The sequence below is a fragment of the Pestalotiopsis fici genome, assembly GCF_000516985.1.
Source record: "Pestalotiopsis fici W106-1 unplaced genomic scaffold PFICI_Scf_6, whole genome shotgun sequence".
In the NCBI taxonomy this organism is placed as follows: Eukaryota; Fungi; Ascomycota; class Sordariomycetes; order Amphisphaeriales; family Sporocadaceae; genus Pestalotiopsis; species Pestalotiopsis fici.
The window spans coordinates 977216-999698 of NW_006917096.1; the positions used below are offsets into that span (position 1 = coordinate 977216).

Below are 22483 nucleotides of genomic sequence, written 5' to 3' on the forward strand. Positions count from 1 at the left end.
CCCCCCCCCCCCCCCCCCCCCCCAAAGCACCGAGATCTGTTACTGTGGGGATTTTGTTCTCTTCTTCGCTTCTTCTCTGAAGCTTCTAAATCCTTGGGGCTAACTAGTAGTTAGCAGCTAGCATTAAGCGGCTCTTCCCGCCTTGGAGTAAAACAAGCATTCTTCTTCTCAATCTGAGGTCATAGTGTGTAGCGATTGGCGATCTCTCTGGAGTGATGGGAGTCTAGGATTCTTCTCTCTGGTGGAGCTTCTCGCTTGTAAATCATTTCGCGGTTTTTGGTCCCCATACCTTATCGTTTGCGAGTTTTTATTTCGCATCATTTACGTAAAAGGGTTTTAGCACTTTGCGCATGAAACGCCAGATTGCCCAAGTCGTGGATGGCGAGAAAGCCTTGGTTTGGTCCTCCGCGTTTATGATCATTTGACTACAGATGTCACCGGTCTAGAGTTGCTGTCATCGCGACGATGGTGTTTCGTGGAATACAAGAAGAATATCATCCAGAATAATGAAGAAATGGTCGTCGCGTAAAGTGTCTTCCCTCACCTTTCACCAGTGTCATTACAGTCCTGCTTCTAGCATCCACAGAAGGAAAATGCATGGGAATTGGTTGAACTGGCAACACTTTGTCATTAGATATATGAAACAAAATAGATCAAAGTCTAATGACATGAAGAACCTCCGACCCGACTTCCTAAATCATACAAGAATTTTCCCTTCTCCCATTTACGCCCAATGCCTTTCAAGTCAATCTTTGCAACACCAGATTAGAACAGGAAGACCTGGTCCACGGCCTTGGAGATGGCGCCAGGGGCAGCAAAGCCAAGAGCGGCGAGGTTCTTCTTGGTAGCCTCAATCATGGGCGGGGGTCCGCAGAGCAGCACCTTGGAGTCTGGGTCGGCCTTGGGCAGGTACTTTTCAATCATGTCCTTGCTGACAAAGCCCGACTCGCCCTGCCACTCCGAGGGTGGCCGCGCCAGCACGTACTGGATCTTGAACTTGTCGGGGCACTGCGCCGCAAAGCCCTCGAGCTCCTCTCGCATCAGGATGTCCTCCTCGGTGTTGTTGGCGTAGAGCAGGTCGATCTGGGTCGTGTCGGACTCGTCTTCGCAGATGGCGCGGATGAGCTGGTACACTGCAGAAAGAAAATAATCTTAGCACTCTGGTCTCGTACGTCCCTTTCGTGTCTTGTAGAGGCAAACTTACTGGGAGTGATTCCCGAACCACCGGCAATCATGCCTATCCGCTTGGCGTAGGCGGTCGAGTACTGCATCGAGCCCTTGGGACCTCTAATATCAATGGTCTCGCCAATCTTCATGTGGGCCAAGTGCTGGGTCATGAGACCCTGGGCATACACCTTGATCAGAAGCTCGATACGCCCGAGGTCGCTATTGTTTGAGATGGGCGTGTACGACCTCGAGACGTTCTTGCCATTGATGGTGGCCTGGAGGGCAATGTGCTGTCCGGTAGGCAGGCCGAGGACGGCGTCGGGGTACGGCAGGGCAAATATGAGGCGGTACACGCCGGGGGCGACGAGTGTCTTGCGCACGAGCTTAAAGGGGCGGTACTGCTTGGCGTCCAGCACATTCGACACGGCCCGAGAGGGTGTGATTGCTGCAGAGCCTGCAGGCTTGCGGCGGACCACGACGTATCTGTCGGGGCGCGCGGCCCGGCGCGGCTTGAAGCGAGAGAGACCGCTGTGAATGTCCATCTTGGACCAGAGGTAGGCGACAAGTCCAAGCGACGCCGACGCTTGCACAGCAGTCGCTACTGCGATGCCCACCCACATGTTCCCATTCGACTTTGGTGCAGAGAACTGAATCTGACGGAGGATAGGAGTCCAGTCAATGTGCGGTGCCCTTTTCTGGAGTGCTACCCAAGCGGCGGCACCAAGAGCTCCTGTGATTCCAAGCTTTCCAACTGTCGCGAGGGCACCTCCAGACTTGCGCGTCGATACAATATCGGTCTCTTGTGATACCTGCTCGAATGTGGGACGGTATACTTCGACTTCCTCGGCAAGTTCCTAGAAAGGTGGGTTAGCTTGGTTGTGCCTGGGGACATAAGCTTGGAGAAGGGAAATTCGAACCTCTTCCGGCAGGTCACCAATGTATAGACCTTCAAGATGTTCATTGGCTTCATCAGAGTGTCCAACGTCTTCGAATTCCTGTGTCGCATCTTTTCCGGCCACCTCTTGCAGAATGACACTACCACCAGGGTGCTCTTCGAGGTACTTGGTCACATCGTAGACCTTGTTGTGAACGACGAACCAGACATCGTCCGGCTTGTTATGTTCAGCCACCTGAGCTAGGGAGATTGTCGGCATAGCTGATGTATGTGAAATTCTTGGTGTTGAGAGATGAAGTATCGGTGCAAGACAGGTGAGTTTCGCTTCGTTGTAGAAGTAAGAGGCCACTGGGTTTGTTGACAATCTACAATCGACGCCGCAGATGAGAAACGATCGAAATTTAAGATCGAGAAATCTGTTTATAGATATAAGGCTCTTTCCATTTGCAGCCACTTGCTCGGTAGGAATTACAAAGTCGTTGGTTGCAACAACGTCAACCCCTGTCAGTGAGGCTCGATTATGGAGCTGTATGCGTCGGATATAACTCGCGCGAGGTTCGCGCGAAGCACAAAACTCCACTCGTTGACCGAACATTGCTCCAGGTTATAGTGGAACGTCGCGAATTGCTGCTAAGCTGTATCTAATCGGGCAAAGCAATGCCAGGTTCCGTGAGGCGAGCCCAAGGACCCATTTGTCCTTGTTCTGTAAAGTCGCAGACTATATATCTGATCTTTCGTCTTCAATCAGAAAGCGGGTAATTGGGATTTCATTCAAACTTCCAATATCCATATACCCAATCAACATGTCATCACAAAAGTTCTACCTCGTCGGCGACTCGCTGTCAACCGCCAAAGACATTTCAGCAGAACCAGCATGGAAACTTGAGACTTTGAAGAAGGCCGTTGGTCAGGCTTTCAATGTTGCCGTGCCTGCAGGTAATGCCTCCTTGACCATAGACAATTTGTCCGATATTCGCATTGCTAATATGTTCAAGGCATCACCTTTCACCACTTGGACTCGAAAAAGGAGCTCGAAGACACAGAGGCCGTTCTCTCGTGTTCTGAGCCGGTCGGTCTCCGTATCGACGGCTCGGCGGTTGCTGCTCCCTCGGGCCCAGAGGGTCTCCCGATTGTCGGATCCTTTTACGAAATCTTCCCAGACCACCTCGGCAACCACTGGCGACTGTTCCGCAAGTACGGCCATGTCATCAAGACGACCAACATGGGCAAGACGACCTACCTCACCGACTCGCCCGAGGTGGCCCAGGTCGCCCTGATGGAGTCCCCCTTCTTCACCAAGCTCATCAACGAGAACCACCCCCTGCGGGGCATCAAGGACAACACGGCCATTTTCCTGGGCGATACCGAGACCGACAACTGGCGTTTGGCCCACAAGTTTGTGCCGCCTGCCATGGGCCCCAAGGCCGTCCGCCACTACACACCACTCATGCAGAGCTGCGTGCGCAGCAGTTTCAAGGTCTTTGACGAGATGGACTCGAGGGGAGAGGCCTGGAACGTGTACCAATACATGGTGAAGCTGGCCTCCCAGACCATTGGAAAGTTTGCCCTGGGCATGGACTTTGGACACATGGACGGCGTCGACGCCCCCACCCACCCGCTGGTTTCCAACATTGTCAACCTCCTCAGTCTGAACAAAAAGGTCACCACTAGAGGCGAGTGGTACAAGGCCCTGCCGTGGGGCGACGCTGCCAAGCTCAAGGAGGTGCAGAGAGTGACATACGGTATGCTCGAGGAGGCCATTGCCAAGGCCCCCAGTGCCGGTGGTATGGATGGTCTCTCTTTGAACGACGCAGCACTAAAGGCTTCTTGTGTGGCCGACTACTTGAACCACGCCGTCGACGAGACGGGCCAGCGTTTCCCCAAGGGACTCGTCCTGTCCAACATGCTGGTGGTCACGGCCGCCGGATACACAACCACCTCGTCCATGTTGTCATGGATGATTTACTGCCTGGTCACCTACCCCGAGATCCAGGACAAGCTGCTGCAGGAGCTGGTCAACTACGACGTGAGCAACGAGGCGACCTGGACGCCGGACCTGGCGCACAGCCTGCCGTACCTCGACAAGGTCATCAAGGAGGCCCAGAGACTGCACAATGCGTCGTTCCAGCCGGGACGCACGACCAAGCAGGAGGTGGTGCTGCCGGGCGGCTACCGTCTGCCCAAGGACAGCACCGTCATCCCGGCCCTCTACGCCATCCACACCAACCCCGAAGTGTGGCGGGACCCCATGCGCTTCGACCCGGACCGGTGGGACACGGAAGAGGTCAAGAACCGCCACCGCGCCGCCTACATTCCCTTTGCCACGGGGCCCCGCGGCTGCATTGGCTTCAACTTTGCGCTGCTTGAAATCAAGATTCTGCTCTCGGAGCTCATCTACCGCTATGAGTTTTCCAGGGAAGGTATGGAGGCAGTCGAGTACGATCCCGAGTTCCAGCTTATCCGGCCTCTAAACCTGTACGTGACGGCACAAAGGAGGACAAGTTGGCCAGCCAAGGCTGCCAAATGATGATATTTAGACAAGATAAAATGTATAATACTTAGAATTGCTTTTGAATGATTGGGTATAGATTAAAATGAGAACCAAGATTTTTATACACTCTGCTGCGGCAATCCAAATGTCTCCTTGAGTGCCAACAGCGCTCTCGAGTAAGGGCCAAAGCGGCGGACATTGGTATCCGAGTCGGTCCACTCGGACTTTTCCTGCTCCCTCTCGAGGACCTTGATCAGGCGCTGGGTGCACTGCTCAAAGTTGGCGTCCCAGGCCGGGGCCGGACTCGACGGCCGACTCCTGCTCATCAGGTCCTTGAGCGCCACGGCGGAGCTGACCACGTTGTGGATAAAGGCCGAGGCCCGGCAGGCATTGGCCGACAGGCGGTGCATGTCAAGAAAGCTCTGCACCACGGTGGCGGCGTGGGCGCTGTACTCGAGCGTCCGCGACTCCCGGGTGGCTGGGTCCAGATTATTGTTCTCCAGGTACAAACGGTAGATGCGGCACCGAGCGTAGCCGACGTGGATCTGCAGCGCCAGCCTCTCGAGGTGCTCTTGGAGACTCTTGCAATTGGCCTTGTCTTTGAGAAAAGGGGCCGAGTCTTCCTGGATTCCTGCGAGCCGATGTGTGTAGTGTTCAAACCGAGGTTGCGTGTTCAGTTGACTTGACTCTTCTCTCGAGCGATCCAAGATGATCTGAATCACAGTCAGGGTTGCATCAGCAAACGAGTACCCTTCTGTGGACTCGTACGGAATTGCAATGGTTTCTACACTCGTACTTGGCGGGCGATCATAGGTAAATGACAAAAAGGCATCTTGCCATAAAAGCATCCACCTTTCCTCCAGGTCAGCGGCCAGATCCATTTGGATCTCGAGTTGAATTTCACAAGTGAGTGGGTGGGCTTACCAAAGACGCTTCCTCTTGACAGCTGGACCTGGGGACTCGGCACTCCGGGCCTCTTCATGCAATCCTATGCTTTGCGCCAATCGTATTGTGAGTCCTATATTAGCGTTAGAATGGATCGGCGAATTATTACTTGTGCAAACTAGTCGAGGATCCATTCTTGTTTCTTACCCATGACTATCCACGCAGTATTTGTATCCAGATTATTACGTAGGCAATGGCCGATCAGCGCTAAGGCTTGGATCGTGTTCATGTCGGTGTTGCTGAAAAGATTTGATATGCGCAGGCATTGAAACGAAGAACAGACTGCAGAGAGGGAAATTTGTAAGTAGCTGCATGCCAAGCGCGTTGTATCGATTAGTCTCTTCAATACTCACCAAAGACTTTGGACCTCAACTCTCGCTCCTCAACAGGGTCGTCGGAGAACTGAGCACCACAGGCGAGAAGTGCAAAGAGAAGCCCCAACCATGTCGAGACTGTCTTGGCGCGTGCCTCGGTGTTGCAGTCCAGAAAGGCGAACAGCGATACACTGAACTCATCTAAACTCACAAGCGCCGGATAATAGGGGTATACGCAGGCCTGGTATATTTGCCAATAGCTGAAGCGTGTGAGATGGAGTCAGCAATGCAACACATGGCCTTGGCTTGTTTATCTCTCGCTCTTGATCTCCATCCTGATCTCCATCCTGATGCATTTGGGTATGGTCAAATAAATGGACACGCACCGTATTATATCGCGATCCTCGGGTAAAGTCTTGCAAACCTCTTCAATGTCAATCTCGGGCGTCCACAGGTTGGCAAAGGCATAGGTTCGCGGCGCCAACCCATCAAAGGCTGAGCTTGGACCGAACAATGGCATCAGACCCAATGCCGTTGGCGGGTCCGCATGGCTCCCAAGAAAGATGGTGGCGCCCGTGTCGCGCTCGATAAAGTGCTGACCCGCTGCCTTTGTTGGGCCTCGTACGGAGTCCCTGTGGGCGGCCGCCGTCTCTTGGGCTTGACTCTGCGCTTTGCGCTTGAGGTCGGCTTTGATGGAACTTATCTGTTCCTCAATCTGCTCAAGCCGCTTGATTACGAGATCCGGGTCCTCCTCCTGCTGCTGCTGCTCCTTGCCGATTCCTCCCAGCAGCAGACCAGCCCGATCGGCATCGGCACTCTCTGTCGGCGCCGAGGGTTGGGCCGGAGCAGCTGCGGAGATCCCGGCTTGGCGCTGGCAGAGTTCTGCATGGCCGCGGGCGAGACAGCTGGAACATGGCGATCCGCCATCACAGCGCACGCGACGATGGCGGCATGGAAAGCAGGATTTCACTGCCCGAGCCTTGCGCTTGGACTTGAGCAGAGAGCTGACCGTCTCCTCATCGCGGAGAGTCGAATTTAGGGCGTCATTCTGGTGCGCCATGTGCTTGATGTTGATTTGCCTCCTTACTTCCTGGTGTCATATAATGAAAGGCCGATGACCGTTGAGGGGTTTGGCAGGAAGAGCGGATGTCGTTACACTTGAAGCGGCCTGGGGAACTCAATCTCATAAATCGAAAATAACTTCAAAAGCCTCCCAAAGGTCTTGGCCACTGGGCGGCATCTGCTCGGTACTTCGAGTGGAGTCATCATGAATCGCGGTTTCGTGATTCGACCAAGGCGACCTTGTTCAGGGGACTAGGGTCGAGAGAAAAATTGTGCCTGCACTTGTGCCACCATAGTGTAGACGGAAATTCGGGAGCACGGGAAAGTGTGGAAACATGTGGGTGTCATGTATCCTTGATCGTTGTTCTGGATCAATGTTTATACATGTCGTCGCAATCGATACCGAAAAGGATCGGAAATATACTCGACTCGAAACAGGCAAGGAAGACTTCCAGTTTGTGCATCACTGGCATCTTTATGACATGATGATACCCTGTCGGATTCCGCCCTGTGAAATAGCCAAGACGCTATGCCCTGTTTGCCCCCAATCCGGAGCATTAATCCCAACGGCTTTCCCCTTTTAATATATTTAGTGTCGTAGCAGCGACCAAAGCGGACTAAGGCCAATTGCTGCTAAACTATGATTATACCCGAGTATCTCCAAATTATGGTTATATTTTATACAACACATACTTGTCGTACAGCGGAAGACATTGTCATATCTAGAATGAAGTATATTAACATTAACCACAACGTTTATGTTCCATGGCAATAAATATGTTCAAACGGTAAAGGTCCTGACCTATACATTAGTTTGTGCAGTTCTAGAAGCATATCCCATTTGCTGAATACCACCTTTCCCGCGGGCGTCTCCTCCATGATTGGTCTGCTTCAATTCTCTCTCTCCCATTTCTCATCACGGCGCAGAAGATACCTTGACATGGCGTTCCAGAAATCCGAGGGTAAATGAATCCGAGCAATTCATGAATGTTTCACGAGACACTTTGCTTTCGTCATGTTGAGGCGGGCCTGGGTCATCTTCCTTTTCTTATCCTTCTTAGACTTCTCGACACTCCGTCGCCAATCCCAACTGTCGTCCTTGGCAATGACAAACACTGGGCGGATTTCTGGCATTTCCGTTATTGTTTTTGTCAGCCAGTCCGAGTCAACGTGTCCCGTAAGGCAATTGATTCCGTTCCATCCATTCATTCTGGAACGCACCTCCTCCTCCATTTGGTACCACTTGATATTCAGCCACTGTGTCCGCAGCGAAGTGACCAGCGCTTCGTACTTTGTTCCGTTTCCTGTCTTGCTCGCTTTGAACCACTGCTTTCGTGCGTAGTCGACGAGACTGTTTGTAAGCGGAGTGTGCTTGTTCATGGCTGCCATGGCTGCCTCATTGCGCAAGTCGATGAGTCTGACGTCGTTGTCACGGAATAGCTCGTCAACAAGTTCCGGAGACCGGGTAAGCTCCCGTTGTATCAACCAGTGTAGACAATCTATGGGAATGAATACTGGGGCAGATAAAATTGAACCAATGATTAGTCGAAAGATCCCGTCAAAATTGGTTATCATAGGTTATATGAACTAGAAAGCATAAAGATACTTACAATTGACGACTTTGACGTGTGTTTTGTGCAGTTTGGAGCTTCTCGCGAGCACTGAGAAGAAGTTCGTTACACAATCCTCCCAACAGCTGTCCATGATGTTATAGGCTAGCAAGACTTCCTCGGTTTGGCAGTAACAGTTCAATGTTTCCGCCAAGTCCTGGTCGTGGAAAAAGTACCGCTTCGTGCCATTGACAAACAAGATGTCGTCACGATTCAGCCACAGCGAGGTCCCAGAGTAGGGGTCGGGGCGCGGAGAGCTGGTTCCGGGGTCGTAAAAAGGTACCGGTTCACCATGGAGCGTTCTAATCATGCCACCATACCGGAGGGCAACGAAGCGCGAGTGGTAACACACGTGGGCAATGGCCGGCGGCGTATTCCACGAGCGGTGCATCGTGCCCAGGCCAAACAGGCCTTTGCTTTTGCAGAACTTGGCCCCTACGAGACGGCCGCGCTGAGCTGCAAAGTGCCAGATCGTGTCCCGCAGTTCTGCGGGCAGCTTCATGAAAGGGAAGGAGACCTGCGATTCTCTCTCATGTCCCACGTTCTTTTTGATCTTCTTCTTGGGAACAAAGATTGGGCAATTCTGGTGTCTGATCTCCATGTTGTCACTTCGTCGCTGTATTTGTTCGCTCGGGACTTCTTAATTTGTCAGAACGGAAGTAAATGATCAGTGGTTACACTTCTATCAGGAAGAAAGAAGAGGAAATATGTAGATGGTTTCAATGTGGATTCAAAGGGGGATTTTCTTTTCTTTTCTTCTTAAATATGGGAGAAAGATTTGACTTCGAACTATTAATTTTCTCCTGTCTGGTGATAACCAAAGTTTGCGCGGTATTCTCTCTTTTCTCCGAGGCCTCGAAGCCTCGAAGTCTGAGAGTCGCGAAGCATATGTAGCAGGCATCTATGCACTTGTGGCGTCTGTCCTCGGGGGTTTCAAAGGAAACCTTGTTCTGAGAGGAATATTTCGCATGTGCCCACGGTCCTGAAAGGTCAAGTCACCCCGAAGACTTAACATATCAATAAGCATTCCGTGCGACTCTGGCCTTTTTTTACTTGATTAAACCAATGCCTTGCTGCTCCTACTATAGCAACAAGAGCTATAATTGTGATGATACAGTGCCTTGAAGTGATTCACTGTACCTCTATGCACACTCAAACTTAAGCCCTTGTTCATGCCAGAATGCATAGCATACGCTTCTGTGAGGTTATGCTTAAGATTCGGCATCAACATATATCAGTATGTCAGCTCAATCAGGCTGCGAACCTCGGTGGCCGGGACGAAGAAGTCTAATTACATAAGACCCTCTCCCTGACCTTGACTGCCTGTGCTACCTCTACCTTTTTGCGATAAATATCTCTGTTCGTTTTCTCCAGCCTTTGTATTAACCTCCTTCCGATATCGGTTTCTAGCTCTCGCTTTACCGTCGGCACTCTCATCTTCTTTGTAATAAATGGCCCGAATTACTGGAGCTATGAAAAGGCAATCACTGTTTGTCAAATGTTTTCCAAACAGAAAGGTTTATCACGGTTCAAAGCCAACACAATTTGCTAGTGAAATCTAGACGGACCAAAGCATATTGTAGGCAGAAATGCCGAAGGCGTAAGGCGAGAGCCAGAAAGCCTTGCATGGACGGGAGGTGATAGTAGCAAGCAAGACGAGCACTGGTAGCATGGTTCAAGCGAAATTGAAATAATATTGATATGTTCAATGGCAATAAATTCATCAGTGGGCAGGTAACGCCAAGACGCCATAACCAATGCCAGAATGGATATAGGATCGATCGCAATGCAGTTGGTAGAACGCTGATTTGAAGCAAAATAAGAATAAAATCCCAACCTCCGAGGTAATAGTAGAGCCTCAATCTCAAGCCGAATTCAGCTCAAAGCTGTCAGAATCGGTTGAAACAAGTGCAAAGTACTAGTATTGCGCAATCAGTCCATCTGAAGCGCAGCCTTTCCCCAGACCGATAGTCTCGCCCAACCATACCCAATTTACACAGAGGTTTCGTGCTCCGGGGCCTTCTCGTCGCCCGCGGCCTCGCTTGCGACATCATCCTCTACTTCCTCCGCCACTTCGCCGTCACCATCAATATCGTCCTCATCAAACATATCGCCTTCTTCCTCCTCCTCCTCTTCCCCTTCGCCCATTCCGTCGTCGGCCACAATACCATTCATTCTTTCCCAAACCTCACGTCTGATTTTGTCATCCTTGGCCTTTCTTGCGCGCTCCACCTCCTCAAAGCCTCCACTCTTCTTCAGTTTGCCTTCTCCAACAAATGTGGCCAGCTCCTTCTTCAGCGGATTGTCTGATCTGCTTTCAAGCTCTTTCTGGCGAAGTCGCTCAGCTCTCTCGATTGCTTCAAGCCTATCTTCGTGGTTGGGTTGGAGTGCCCGCACTTCACCAAGGACACCTTCTTTTGCAGCGCTTGGGTCGGCAGTATTTCCAAGGTTATGTAGGCCCTTCGAGAGCTGACGTGCTGCAGGCGCGGTTTCCTTCATCTGTTCCTTGGTCGCTTGTTCGACAAGAGCAAATGTCTCAGACGCCTTCTCAAGGTCATCTTGCAGGTCAACCATGAGATCTTCCATAACCTTGAGCTCATCTCGGCCCTGGCACACATCCTCCAGCTCCTTCTCCCAAATCTTGGTCCAAATGGGCTTTTCCCGCTTCATATACTCGCGGACCTTGGTCAGCTCATTGGTAAGCGTCTGAATATCCTTGGACACATCCTCGAGCTGGCGAGGCATGGGCCGGACACCGCGATGAACCACATCTTTCCGGAGATCCTCCACAAGATCTTGCAGATCGTCCACCTTGGTGACAAGACGATCTGAATCTGTGTTGAGTTGCTTGCGACCTTTACTGACATAGATGGGGCCAGAACCATCATCCGAGCTGGGCACAGAGGCCTTGGCTGCGGCGACCTTGACGTTGTTGGCCTTGTTCCGCAGTGTAGACATGGAGCTTTGGATTTCGGTTTGGAAGTTGGAGTACGTCTGACGCATAACGGCCAAATCTCGGCGAAGACTTTGCAGTTCTCTGAGCTGGTTCGGGTTCAGCTTGGGTCCAGGTCCAGTAGCTTTCGAACTTGCGCTCTCTATAATCGTTGGAGGCGCAGCTGCCAGGCGAGCCATCTCCTTGGCCGTTTCCAATTGCCGATCCGACACTCTCTGCAGGGCCGTCCCATGGTCATCGACATTCTGTTTCACTTCGTCTACAGCCTTTCTCAGAGCACCAATACCCTCGTCAATATGCTTTTTTACTTCATCCAGAGGTTCGATATTCAGAGCAAGAACCGTTCGATCCTTGATGTCTGATAGATCCTCCAGTTCGTGGCGAACACCGGACACTGGATCCTGAATGTAGATTTCAGGCAAATCAGCGCCATTCAGTGCTGTATTCCAGGAAAACTTTTCAATAAAAGCGAGCTGCAACTTCCCGATTGTAAGACCTGTGTAGCCTTCTGGGAGAACAAACTTCTTGACTTTAGATTTGTATTGTAGAAAGAGCGTCAACTCCTTATCAAGCGCTGGAGACTGTTCAATTAGACTGGTCGATTGCTGTTGCTGTGGTGGGGTCTTTGGTCGCTCCGGGGACTGCACCTGTTCAGGCTTGGCCTGAGTAACTTCAACAATAGGTGGCGGTCTCGTCTTTTCGGGAGACTCGGGGCTGATGGGGAAATCATCTGCCAACGGACCAGAAACTGTCGCACTCGGCCTGAACCTTTCATCAGGAGATGAAGTCTGGGGCGATTCAAGGCTGGATTTATCCTGTCCTGAAGAGAAAGAACCTTCGGTGACCGTGCTCGGGATTTCCACCGAGGGGGGCTCGAGTGTTGTCTTTGACTGACTTGAGCCACTCCGGTTGTGTCTCATAGATTCTCGGACCTGGACAGCGCGGAGCGATTCGCGCATCTCGCCACGTCCTCGGTTCGGTATGGGAGTATTTTGCGAAGGTAACATAGGTACGCCATTGGTGGGCGCGCCAAGATGCTTTGAGATTTGGTATGCAGAGTAACGCCTTGACGCCCTTCTTTCCAGGTCGCCTCCTCTCTGCAAGGCAGCGAGAGCGCTTTGCTGGGATTTTGGAGGAGGCGGCGGCGGCGGGAACGCATCGATGTCGATTTGCGGCGGCGGAGGGCCTGCAGGAATGGTCGATTCGTCTCCAGGATATGGTGGCAGAACTGGTATGTTCTGCATTGTGGTGCTCGAAAGCGAGGACTGATCCGAAGATATTGACGACAGAGTCTGTTCCCTAGCCTGAATCTTGCGTGCAGGAGAGCCATTTGAAACTGATGGACCAGATCCTGAACTATCACGAGCGCCGTTGTAATTATTGTCCAAGCCTTCGTTGAGCAAGGTGGTAAGGCCAGTGCCAGAGCTACCCGCGGTACTGCTGCTCATGGTTCGACTGACCATGCTCGAGTCATCAGGGGAAGCTGCGCCGCCTTCCTTATCTCTGGCTTGTTTCTGCCGTAGTTTCTGCTGTTTCCGCTTGAGGCCGTGGAGAAGGTTGATGATAATATCTCGTATCCGTGGCAGGTATTTCTCCAAACTCTCGGTGCTTGCTTCTTGGCTCAGTGTTGATTCCAGGATGTGCCTGAGGTTCTCGGGGACGTTTCCGAGGTCTGAGGTATCAACATTTATGGCTGTAAATGCCCGACAAGCCATATTAAACTCGTAACCGAGCCTCACGTAGACGTCGGACACCTGTGTGTCGGTCGCCGCACCGCGTGACCATTGCGTCAATGTCTCGAGTAGTTGCTTTGTTGCGACAAGCAGATGAGTAACACTTTTTTCTATTTGTGACAGCGGCATATTCGAGCCGCCGCCGGATTGCTATTGCAACACAAGAGTCAGTCATTCGTGCTTACGTCTTGGTCGGAGACCAAGCTCTGCGATGATGGATCCATCATCGCGAGGCCTTTGCTCTGCAGTTCCAGATGGCATTGCGGCCCTGCATGGAATGGGTAGGTTGGCAAAGGCACTCACATTTCGTCGAGAGCTACCGCTTCTACTCGAGGCAGTAGAAGACCGTGGCTGCATTGCTGGTGACATTGGCCGTTGCGGAACACCAGAGGGCGGAGGGGGGCCTGGGGGGTCCATGCCGGGCGAGCGACGCTGCAGCCTGTGTTGCGCTGCGTTGGGGTTCTGCATTTCGAGGCTCGATTTTATATTCGCTGCCAGTTATTTGCGTGGATCAGTCTCCTTTTGCAATAATGTATGTCGTTGTTGTATCCGTCGCGGATGGTATCTTCCTCGGTCGCCTGGAATGTTTCAACAGCTGTCGCGGCCCAATCTATCCTATCATATGTACAGCGGGAAAAGGATCGTGTCGTCGCGCGGATTATTAGATGTGAGGACAGAGCGAAGGTGTTGTAAAGAAGACCAAATTGAATTCGTGGTCCCAAAGTCCTAATGGTACAGGCGAAAAGCGGAATGGGGATCGGTGGGATCTGTCCAGATGAGAGATTACGAATAATGTCGTTCGAAGTTGGAAGTCAGGTGCAGCTTAGGCTAAGGTGAGGGACGTAGCAAGCCGACGACGAGGTCCAAAAAAAAGAGAGAGACACCAGAAGACACTGCCCTGCTAGCACTTGTTCCATGCAATTGCAAATCGAGAACAGCAATTGCTTCTAGTCATTTGGTGAGCCACATGGCCGGCCAGGCAAGCCTGCTGGCTTCACATACCTACTAGGTACTGCATCACTCGCTGCTAACTGTACCTTTGGGTAGGGCTTGGGCGCTGGGCAACGCTGGGGAAAATGGGTGAACGGACCCCCCATGGACCCCCTGGACCTTGCAATGAAAAACATTGCCGGAACCACAAAAGAGGAACAGTCAGGCTCGAAGTTTAGCTTGACCAGCACCAGAAACAGAACATACGGCGGGCCCAGGCCAGGGTTATTGGCAATTGTCTCCCCAAGCGGCCAGAAAAGCACGTGCATTCCAGCCGCTAAAACCCCAGGGTAACATCAACATTGCATGGTTTCAATTGCCAATGCGGCAACTATTCTACTCACCAAAGAAATACCTACCTAAAACATTGTTTCGAATCTGTTTTCAATGCGACCATATGTGCTTTGGATGCTGGCACATACTGGCCAAGATGTATGTCCTACGCCAATAACCAGCCTGCTGACATCTAGCTTACTGTGCATCAACCCATCTTGGCATGTTTGATCCTATCCAGTTCAGGCTGAACTGAACCCGACAATGTTCATCACCCTTGCTAGCCCCAACTGCCCAACCTACCAACTATTCAAATATGACCAATGATTATCCTGTTGCTGGCTTCGGACGGATACTCTGAGTTTTTGTTGTGCTTCTTTGCTGAATTATTCGCTCACTCATCCGCTTCATTCTCCAAGCTCTCTTTAAGAGTGTCCCGATGACTCGGTGTATGTAGGACGGGATCTCAAGGTACTTGCTGACCGGCCAGTATATGCTGGGAAAGATCCGACTGCTGATCGATGAAATTCTTGCAACGTGACACGACATACGCTGCTACGAAGTCCATTTGATATTCACTCGGCTTCTGAGCTCAAGCACATCTTCATGGTTACAAATGTAACAGGTTTGTCTCGCGACCGGCAGCTATGGATTCTACTTATTGCGCACTGTCGGGTTCAACTTGAACCGGGGCAAGAAGCAACGGTTCTCTGCACTCTTAAAGACGAATCTTTGACCAGTATAGAGCATCAGCTTTCACGCCTGCTGTCAAGTTAATATGACATTAAATACATGGGTAGGTACGTTGGCGCGGCCCAAGCTATATTTATACGATAGCGAGCACACTAGAAACGGGCATTATTACAAGTACCGCTGGCTTGAGCGCCGAGCCAAGTCCCGAGTCCGGCGCAACGGATGTGGGAGGCACGGATACAATCCAAAAGCCCGCCTCTCCGCATGAGGTAACGTATGTGTCTGTCACTGAATGACTTCGCATCACTGGCACTGGCCAACGAGATTGCACTTGTAACATTGATGGTTGAGTCGTGGTACTATGCATGCTCTGCCCTTCGCATTCGGTTTCGTACAGCCGGCATAGTCTAGGTTAGTGCTTAGTTGCAACATTCATAAAGGCTTTCCCAGGTTCTCACTATGGTAACTTCGCGGGGACAACGGGGAATATTCCTTCCTAGGTAAGCAGGGCTGAGATCTCACCAAGGAGTTGCATCTCAGCCCGTAGGTCATATAGATACCGCAAGTAGTTCAGCTTTCGAGTATTTATTGACCATCGAGGCCCTCTTAGTCATTGCCGATATATTCCAGCACATTTCCGTCCATATCAACTTCACCAACTGAGATTATACTGAATCATTTCACATGGCTTCAACCAAGATTGCAATTGTTGGCGCTGGGCCGGTAGGCTGTATGCTGGCTCGAATCCTTCACGTCACTGCACCTTCCATCTCATTGACCATTTATGAATCCGAAAGCTCGCCAAACTTCCGATCTCAGGGCGGCTCACTCGATCTTCATCCAGAAACTGGCCTTGCCGCCATCAAGGATGCGCGTCTAGAAGAAGAATTCAACAAGTATGCCCGCCATGACGGAGACTACTATCTATTCTGCAACGAGAACCTCAAGACCCTCTTCACCTTCGGCCCGAACAAAAAGGGCAACGAGCGCCCAGAGATAGATCGTTCAGACCTTCGATCCATGCTTGCCGCTTCTTTGCCCGAGGGCATGATTAGATGGGGATGCCATGTGAGCCGCGTTGAATCTGATGGTCAATACCAGAGACTGGTATTCAGAGATGGCAGCGCAGCCGCGGGATTTGACCTCATTGTTGGCGCTGAAGGTGCTTGGAGCAAAGTTCGACAGTTCGTCACGGATGTCCGTCCATATTATGCTGGAGTCTCTTACCAATCCCTCACCATCCCCGACCCCAAGACGAACGTGCCAAACCTCGACAAACTCGTCAATAGCGGTAACGTTTTTGCTTCGGCAGCGCACCAAAGGCTCTCGGTCCAGCAGATGGGTGACGGTAGCTTTCGCATTGCCTACGTCGCGGTGCGGCCCGAGAGCTGGCAAGATCCGGACTCAAAGGATTGGTGTGGCTACAATGTACACGATCTCGAGGCAGTCCGGCAAGCCATACTCCAGGAGATTGCACATTGGGATCCCCGACTCAAGGAGGCGGTCCATTATGCCCGAGACCGAGTCGAAGCCAGGAGTCTATACATGCTGCCCCCAGACTTCAAATGGGAACACAAAGCCGGCGTGACCCTGATTGGCGACGCGGCTCACGTCATGACGCCTTTTGCCGGAGAAGGAGTCAATGTTGGTTTCGACGACGCGAGATGCCTAGCTGCCGCGATTCGAAAGAGTCTAGAAACGGGCTCTTCGCTAGATACCGAGGTGAAGGAGGCAGAAGAGGCGATGTTTCCTCGCATGAACAAATTTCAGCAACTCACTGAGACCTTATTAAAGTTGCAATTCTTCAGCGATGATGTACAAAACGTAATGCCAAAGGTCCTCATGGCCCACGCATCGATGGATACACCCTCGTTTGCACACCCTCTCTTATCGGTTGCTATTCAGGGCTGGTGGAAGGCAAAGACTCTGAAAGAGAGTATTTTTGGTTAGACACAGATGGTTGGACTAAAATGCCTTACATGATGATAGCACAGGAGTTTGGAGTTGATTAGAGGGCGTTTTGTACACGTCTGTACCGTTGATAGACCTCGTTCGAGAGAAATGCATCCATATCGTTTGGACATGACACTGGGAAGCAGCCGCGTGATTTCGATTGCCAATGCATATCTGCAACCATATCAAGATGTGCATGTTTGTTATTTGTATCCTCTTTATATTGAAGCATAAGCTGGCATGGAAACTCAATAGACGATAAATTTGGTCGGCTTCTTCTGCTTGGGAATCTATCAAAATAAAAACAATGTAAAAACTCACAATTCATAATAATGGTGGCCGTTTAGATTGCACGACATACCCAGGTTTACTGCCCTCGACGTAGAATATCTTTACACCGTCCTTGAGAACACCACAACAAGATGTTTCAGGCAAACAAGTCTGATCGTTACGTTAGGATGATATAGAATAGAAAAGAAAAGAAGATGCATCATTACAGACGAGACGAGCGCCTCTCCGGGGTTTACGGTATGAAGTCGAAGTGCCGGTCGAGGCGCTCCACAGTTTCCTAATGGAGGTGACGGCCGGGGTTTCACGCAGATAGCCGCTGCCGATCACCTGCAAACAGGGCAGGGCTGTACAGAGTAGTGTACCTATGTACGCACCACGTAATGAAATACTGCTAAGGTTTTTATTTCCAAGTAAAGCCCAAGTTTTCCGTCGAATTTTGCAAATGATATTCGTGAATTAGGTTCCGGTATTCACAAAATCTCCAAGGCGTCGGCTTTGAAACTAATAATTTCGGTGTGATGCGCACAATTGCTTGGCTATGGCGGCCTTGCAAAGCACTTGTGCGCCCGCCCAAGCTGGCCGCCCAATAAATGCTACTGCCATCTCCTTCCATGTCTTGGCGGAAACCTCGGCGACAGATGACATGCAGGCTGACAATGGAGGGCGGAGGTGTGGATTGAGCTGTAGGCTGAGCCTCACTCTCGCTCCGCAGACACGTATGAACTTGTCGCTCTCGAATTAGAACACCATGTTGGGCACCAGTTCTCATGCTCGTGTGGTAGGTTGCTAGGATTCCGGTCACCTGCAGAGAGGCTTTCCACTAATAGACAGTACGCAGACCAACAGAAATAACATGACTACTATATTTGCTTAGAATATGTCCCTAGACAGGTAGGCTGGCTATATTTGTGGTAGAAGCACAGATATTATTTTGTGTATATAAACTGAATAGCTAGCATCGTTATTATTCCCCGATGCGGTACAGAAAGGGACGTCGTTTTCCTGAAATGTGACAGTGGGGTCCTTGGGGGAGGGATGCTACTACTACTACTATCACGCCGCTTGCGGCCATGAAGCAGATTGATAGTGCTAGGTACCGTACTACCTCATTCCAAGGACCCTGGCGATCAAGGATCGTGGAGCCTGGCAAGGATCAGATACAGTACCCACAAGCCAAGAACATTCTTGAAGTTGATAGACAGTCGCGTGCTGTTTTGTCATGAAGCTGTTCAAACGAACAGTTGCGGAGCCAGCACGCCGACAAGTCAAGTTGGAACGCCAGTATGAAAAAGGTGCTACAATTCAAAGCCAATTTTTCCTGCAACTCAGGCACCCGTAAACTTCCAACAGTGGGAGTTTCAACCAGAAGAGCAGGGGACGGGAGCTCCCAGAAGGCTAGGCTCATTTAGGTGACAGCCGAAAATCAGGGTCGGTTTGGTGGGTTGCTCATTTGGTGATCTGGAGTGGGCTGACTGACTGACACTGACAGCTTTCAAAATACATTTTTAGAGTTGCAAACGACGCCGGATTCGAGCAGACTCATTAAGCATTGTTAGTCTTTGACTCTTGCCGACACAATGGAATGCATCATGGCCGAACCACAAAATAATTAGATAGATCCCAACTGTCATTGATACCAGACAAATTTCCCCTGACAGAGATTAGCCCGCGCTTCACTCTGAGCTGGTGAAAGGTTGTACAAATGTGCTGTCCAGCAAGTCCCTTTTGCTCCCAGCTTTATTGCTGGGTTTATTGCATTTGTGGTGGTGGGCTGTTGGCACAGTGCGGACAATTCTTATGGCCGTGGCCTCAATCAGTAAGATACATCTTCATATATGTAGTTCAGTTATCTGGATTCGCAGCATCGTACATCAAGTGCTGGCAGCACTAACAAATATACTTCCCAATCTCGGTCTTCTCCATGAAATCATGAGATTCTGAATAGATCCGAGCTCAGGAAGGTGTACAACCTTTGTCGGTTTTGCACACATGATTATTTTAGGTTAGCTTGCCAGAGCTATTGAAAATGGGCGAGCTTGCCTTGAACAAGAACAAGGCCTTGATGTCTACAATTAGGTTTGCCGTCCAACTTCGTCTAATGAGTACCATTGGGGACCTGGCACATCTGCCATGGAATTTCCTACCCTTAGAGCTATCGCAGATGGCGGTAGGACAGCCGCAGGTCTTGTCAGAGTATGTGAATGATGTCTGCAAGAGGGCAAGAGCTTATCCAATCACATCATCCTCGCAGCGCACATTGAACCATAGCATCTTCACCGAAGAACGTAACCCGCTTTCACAGCGGGGTTGCACAGATTTATTCTACACAAACGGATGTCCCTCTCGTAACTAGGCATTAGGCTTTTAATGTGGGTTGTCCAGACGTTACTAGGTAATCCAGGTAGTACGTAGGTACAAATCCAACTTTGCCAGTGTTGTGAAAGGATTATGAACGAATAAACGAGCCGACGAGGCTGCTAGACTTCCCTCAAGAGCTTTATATGCAGTAACCATTTCTCTGTAATCTCGATACTCCAGAATGTATAAAGCTCATTGAATCGAGTTATAGATATGATAGGAGCGGATCTCGTCGAGGGAGCATTGCCCTCTTGAATTGGTTCGTTGAGTTCCCAAAGTCGCGGCACAGTGATCCTCAATGGTTCGCACCCGCTACCCCAGACAGCAGCAGCACACCATGACGGATTGGGCCTAGCAACAAGCCTGGAAAGCCTATCAACACTTCATTGTTTGGTGCATGTCTACATTTGAGCTTCGCGGGTAGGGGCCTGAAGTATGTGCTGTAATAATCAAATACCTAATAGGTACGGTATCAATCCGTGGCGGCCTAGGAAACAGCACATTTGAACAATAGTGGGCAACTTTAAAGGCAAGGATCAGATTCAAGACCAACCCCAATCCTGTCCCAAAATCTTCACACCTTTGAGTCCAGGCCTTTGACAGGACAGGGTCTCTAAGGGCAATTGTCAACAATACCTGGCCATCGTTTGTAACAGGATAGTGCCTGAGGCAGAGTACCTGTAGGCTGTACGGAGTAGCTACCGGATGGTTCAGTGCATCTAGCAAGGACTAAGGTATGTAGGGAGAGCACAATCCCGCACCACGGCGGACCCTCAATCCTTAAGCTACCTTACCGAGTAGGTACCTACCTGTTCTTCGAGACCAATTCTCGAACTTCAGTTGCGATTTACACTCCCTAAAAAACCCACCCTCTCCACCCCCCTATCAGCTACATTGACTGACCTTGTCGTGTCCTCGGTCTCTGTTTCCGAGCATTTTCTTCAACTCTGGAAAGGCAAGAGGAAAATTCAGACGGAAGAGGGACCTTGTGCATCTTGTTATGCACAAGCTATCTGCATTCGAACAGAAAATAATCCCCCCCCAAAGTCCACGATTAAGAGAGAAGGGAACAAGGTTTTGGACCCAGCGCACCTGGTACTATTTATTCTGGCGCAAGTCCAAGGCGAGGGGCCGTTTTTACTTCCGAGGTGAGACCTACTGCCCTCCATACTGAAGAGACCGTTCCACAGGTAGCGGCCAGCCCAACCAGCCCACCTTAGCTCTAGCATCCATCCCAAGATCCCAGAGACCAGAAACGTAAGAAGCGGGCTCGAACTCCCCTTCCCTTCCCCCAAAACTGCCAATTCTGGATCCCGACCCCATCGCAGCCCCCTCCGAGAGTCAGCAGAGACTCTGCAAGCTTGCTGAGTCGCTGTGATCATAGTGGGCGCGCACCAGGCGAAAGAGGACGGACTTTAGGAGCACAAAACACTAATTCATACTGTTCGATCGCAGGAGCGCTCGTTCGTCATCCATCCATTGTTGAGGCCGCTGTCTGTCTCGCACATTGGCTTTTGGTGTCTGCTGTTCCCAGCTGCGGCCACCCTTGTACTCGCATCTCTCGAGTGCGATTTACTGCAGAGACGGGGTTTGGTTGACACTTGCCCATTTACCGTCCCAAAAAAGACATAGCACGAGGTCTGTCCGTTCTCTCCCATACCCATCTCAACCTTGCCTGCTCTCTACCTCTTGTCGTCTGTCTGCCCAGTCCCAAGACAGACCCCGTCCGCCCAAGGACCAATCCAATCCCCAGGTGCAAACTGGAGACCACTTTTTTCCGGACTACCTTCCACCTCACACTAATCCAAGTGCACACATCGCACTACTACTACACCTACCTCGAACTACCTACCTCCGTACAACTTCCCGCTCACTCGCCCTCTCCCTCTCTATCTCGGGGCTGGTCGTGTCGACAACACATCTTCACCCAGCAGCACCTTCCCATCTCTCGTCTGAGCTCGGCTACCTCTCAATCGGCCGACTTGCCAGCCCGGTCCTGATCGAAATCCCACCCGTCCTCCACCTCCTTGACCGTCCCCATCCCTTGTAGCAGCTACTTGCAACACACCTTCCGCTGCTATCCTTCAGACGTTCATTGCGCGCTTGAGCGCACTCATCGTTGGCCTTATTTTCTCCATGTGCTGACGAACGAGGCCACTCTCCACAGCGTGCTGCTTTTCGAAATACTTGTTCGCACCAGCCAAAGTTCCCACCTGTCAAACACACGACAGTCATCTGCGTCTTTGAGACAGGCAGGACGTGGACAACTTTTCGCAGTCCGGTAAGTCCTACTTTTCTATTTTGTGCTAGACACATCCCATTTTTTTCCGCGACTTTGTTGTTGTTGCAGTAATGCTTCGAGTTCCATACTTTCAGCTTGCTGGCTTCCCCCCCTCTCCATTCGACTTGGCTCTTGTAGCGCTCCCGGTTTGTTGGCCGCGGCACTCTAGCTTCCATTGAACGTCACAGCATTGCCCAATGGCTCTCATGATCGGCAGAATCGAGCTACTTATTTACCCTTCATCCGATTGATACTGATTCCTCGAGTTTTCCAGGGCATACTTGGTCACGAACTCTATTTTCCAGTTCTCGCGAGTTTGGACGAAACGTCGGCTCGCCCTGCCATCTTGTCGAGCTTCGCCCGATGATGGTGCCGTCGAAGAAAACGGCCACCGCGCTTCCCAACGGAACTGGTTCCAACGGCACGAACAGAAAAGACTCTCCAAGCTTGCCGCACTATCAGAAGAGAGACACA

The 22483-nt window shown here is 51.1% G+C and overlaps 6 protein-coding genes across 6 annotated transcripts; 2 read left to right on the forward strand and 4 right to left on the reverse strand.

Annotated features, from left to right (window-relative positions):
* Positions 1-765: 765 nt before the first annotated feature.
* PFICI_08770 (uncharacterized protein) lies at positions 766-2321 on the reverse strand (the record flags this gene model as incomplete). Its single annotated transcript, XM_007837351.1, has 3 exons — positions 766-1133; positions 1205-2021; positions 2085-2321. 3 exons carry the CDS (start codon positions 2319-2321, stop codon positions 766-768), a joined length of 1422 nt encoding a protein of 473 aa, XP_007835542.1.
* Positions 2322-2865: 544 nt separating this feature from the next.
* Positions 2866-4589, forward strand: PFICI_08771 (uncharacterized protein; the record flags this gene model as incomplete). The annotated part of the gene is made up of 2 exons (XM_007837352.1): positions 2866-2998; positions 3058-4589. 2 exons carry the CDS (start codon positions 2866-2868, stop codon positions 4587-4589), a joined length of 1665 nt encoding a protein of 554 aa, XP_007835543.1.
* Positions 4590-4672: 83 nt separating this feature from the next.
* PFICI_08772 (uncharacterized protein) lies at positions 4673-6872 on the reverse strand (the record flags this gene model as incomplete). Its single annotated transcript, XM_007837353.1, has 5 exons — positions 4673-5405; positions 5478-5571; positions 5646-5780; positions 5852-6072; positions 6199-6872. 5 exons carry the CDS (start codon positions 6870-6872, stop codon positions 4673-4675), a joined length of 1857 nt encoding a protein of 618 aa, XP_007835544.1.
* A 983-nt stretch (positions 6873-7855) lies between these two features.
* PFICI_08773 (uncharacterized protein) lies at positions 7856-9085 on the reverse strand (the record flags this gene model as incomplete). Its single annotated transcript, XM_007837354.1, has 2 exons — positions 7856-8388; positions 8485-9085. 2 exons carry the CDS (start codon positions 9083-9085, stop codon positions 7856-7858), a joined length of 1134 nt encoding a protein of 377 aa, XP_007835545.1.
* A 1391-nt stretch (positions 9086-10476) lies between these two features.
* PFICI_08774 (uncharacterized protein) lies at positions 10477-13638 on the reverse strand (the record flags this gene model as incomplete). Its single annotated transcript, XM_007837355.1, has 2 exons — positions 10477-13320; positions 13474-13638. 2 exons carry the CDS (start codon positions 13636-13638, stop codon positions 10477-10479), a joined length of 3009 nt encoding a protein of 1002 aa, XP_007835546.1.
* Positions 13639-15810: 2172 nt separating this feature from the next.
* PFICI_08775 (uncharacterized protein) lies at positions 15811-17076 on the forward strand (the record flags this gene model as incomplete). Its single annotated transcript, XM_007837356.1, has 1 exon — positions 15811-17076. The coding sequence occupies one exon, from the start codon at positions 15811-15813 to the stop codon at positions 17074-17076; it is 1266 nt and encodes a 421-aa protein (XP_007835547.1).
* Positions 17077-22483: the final 5407 nt, after the last annotated feature.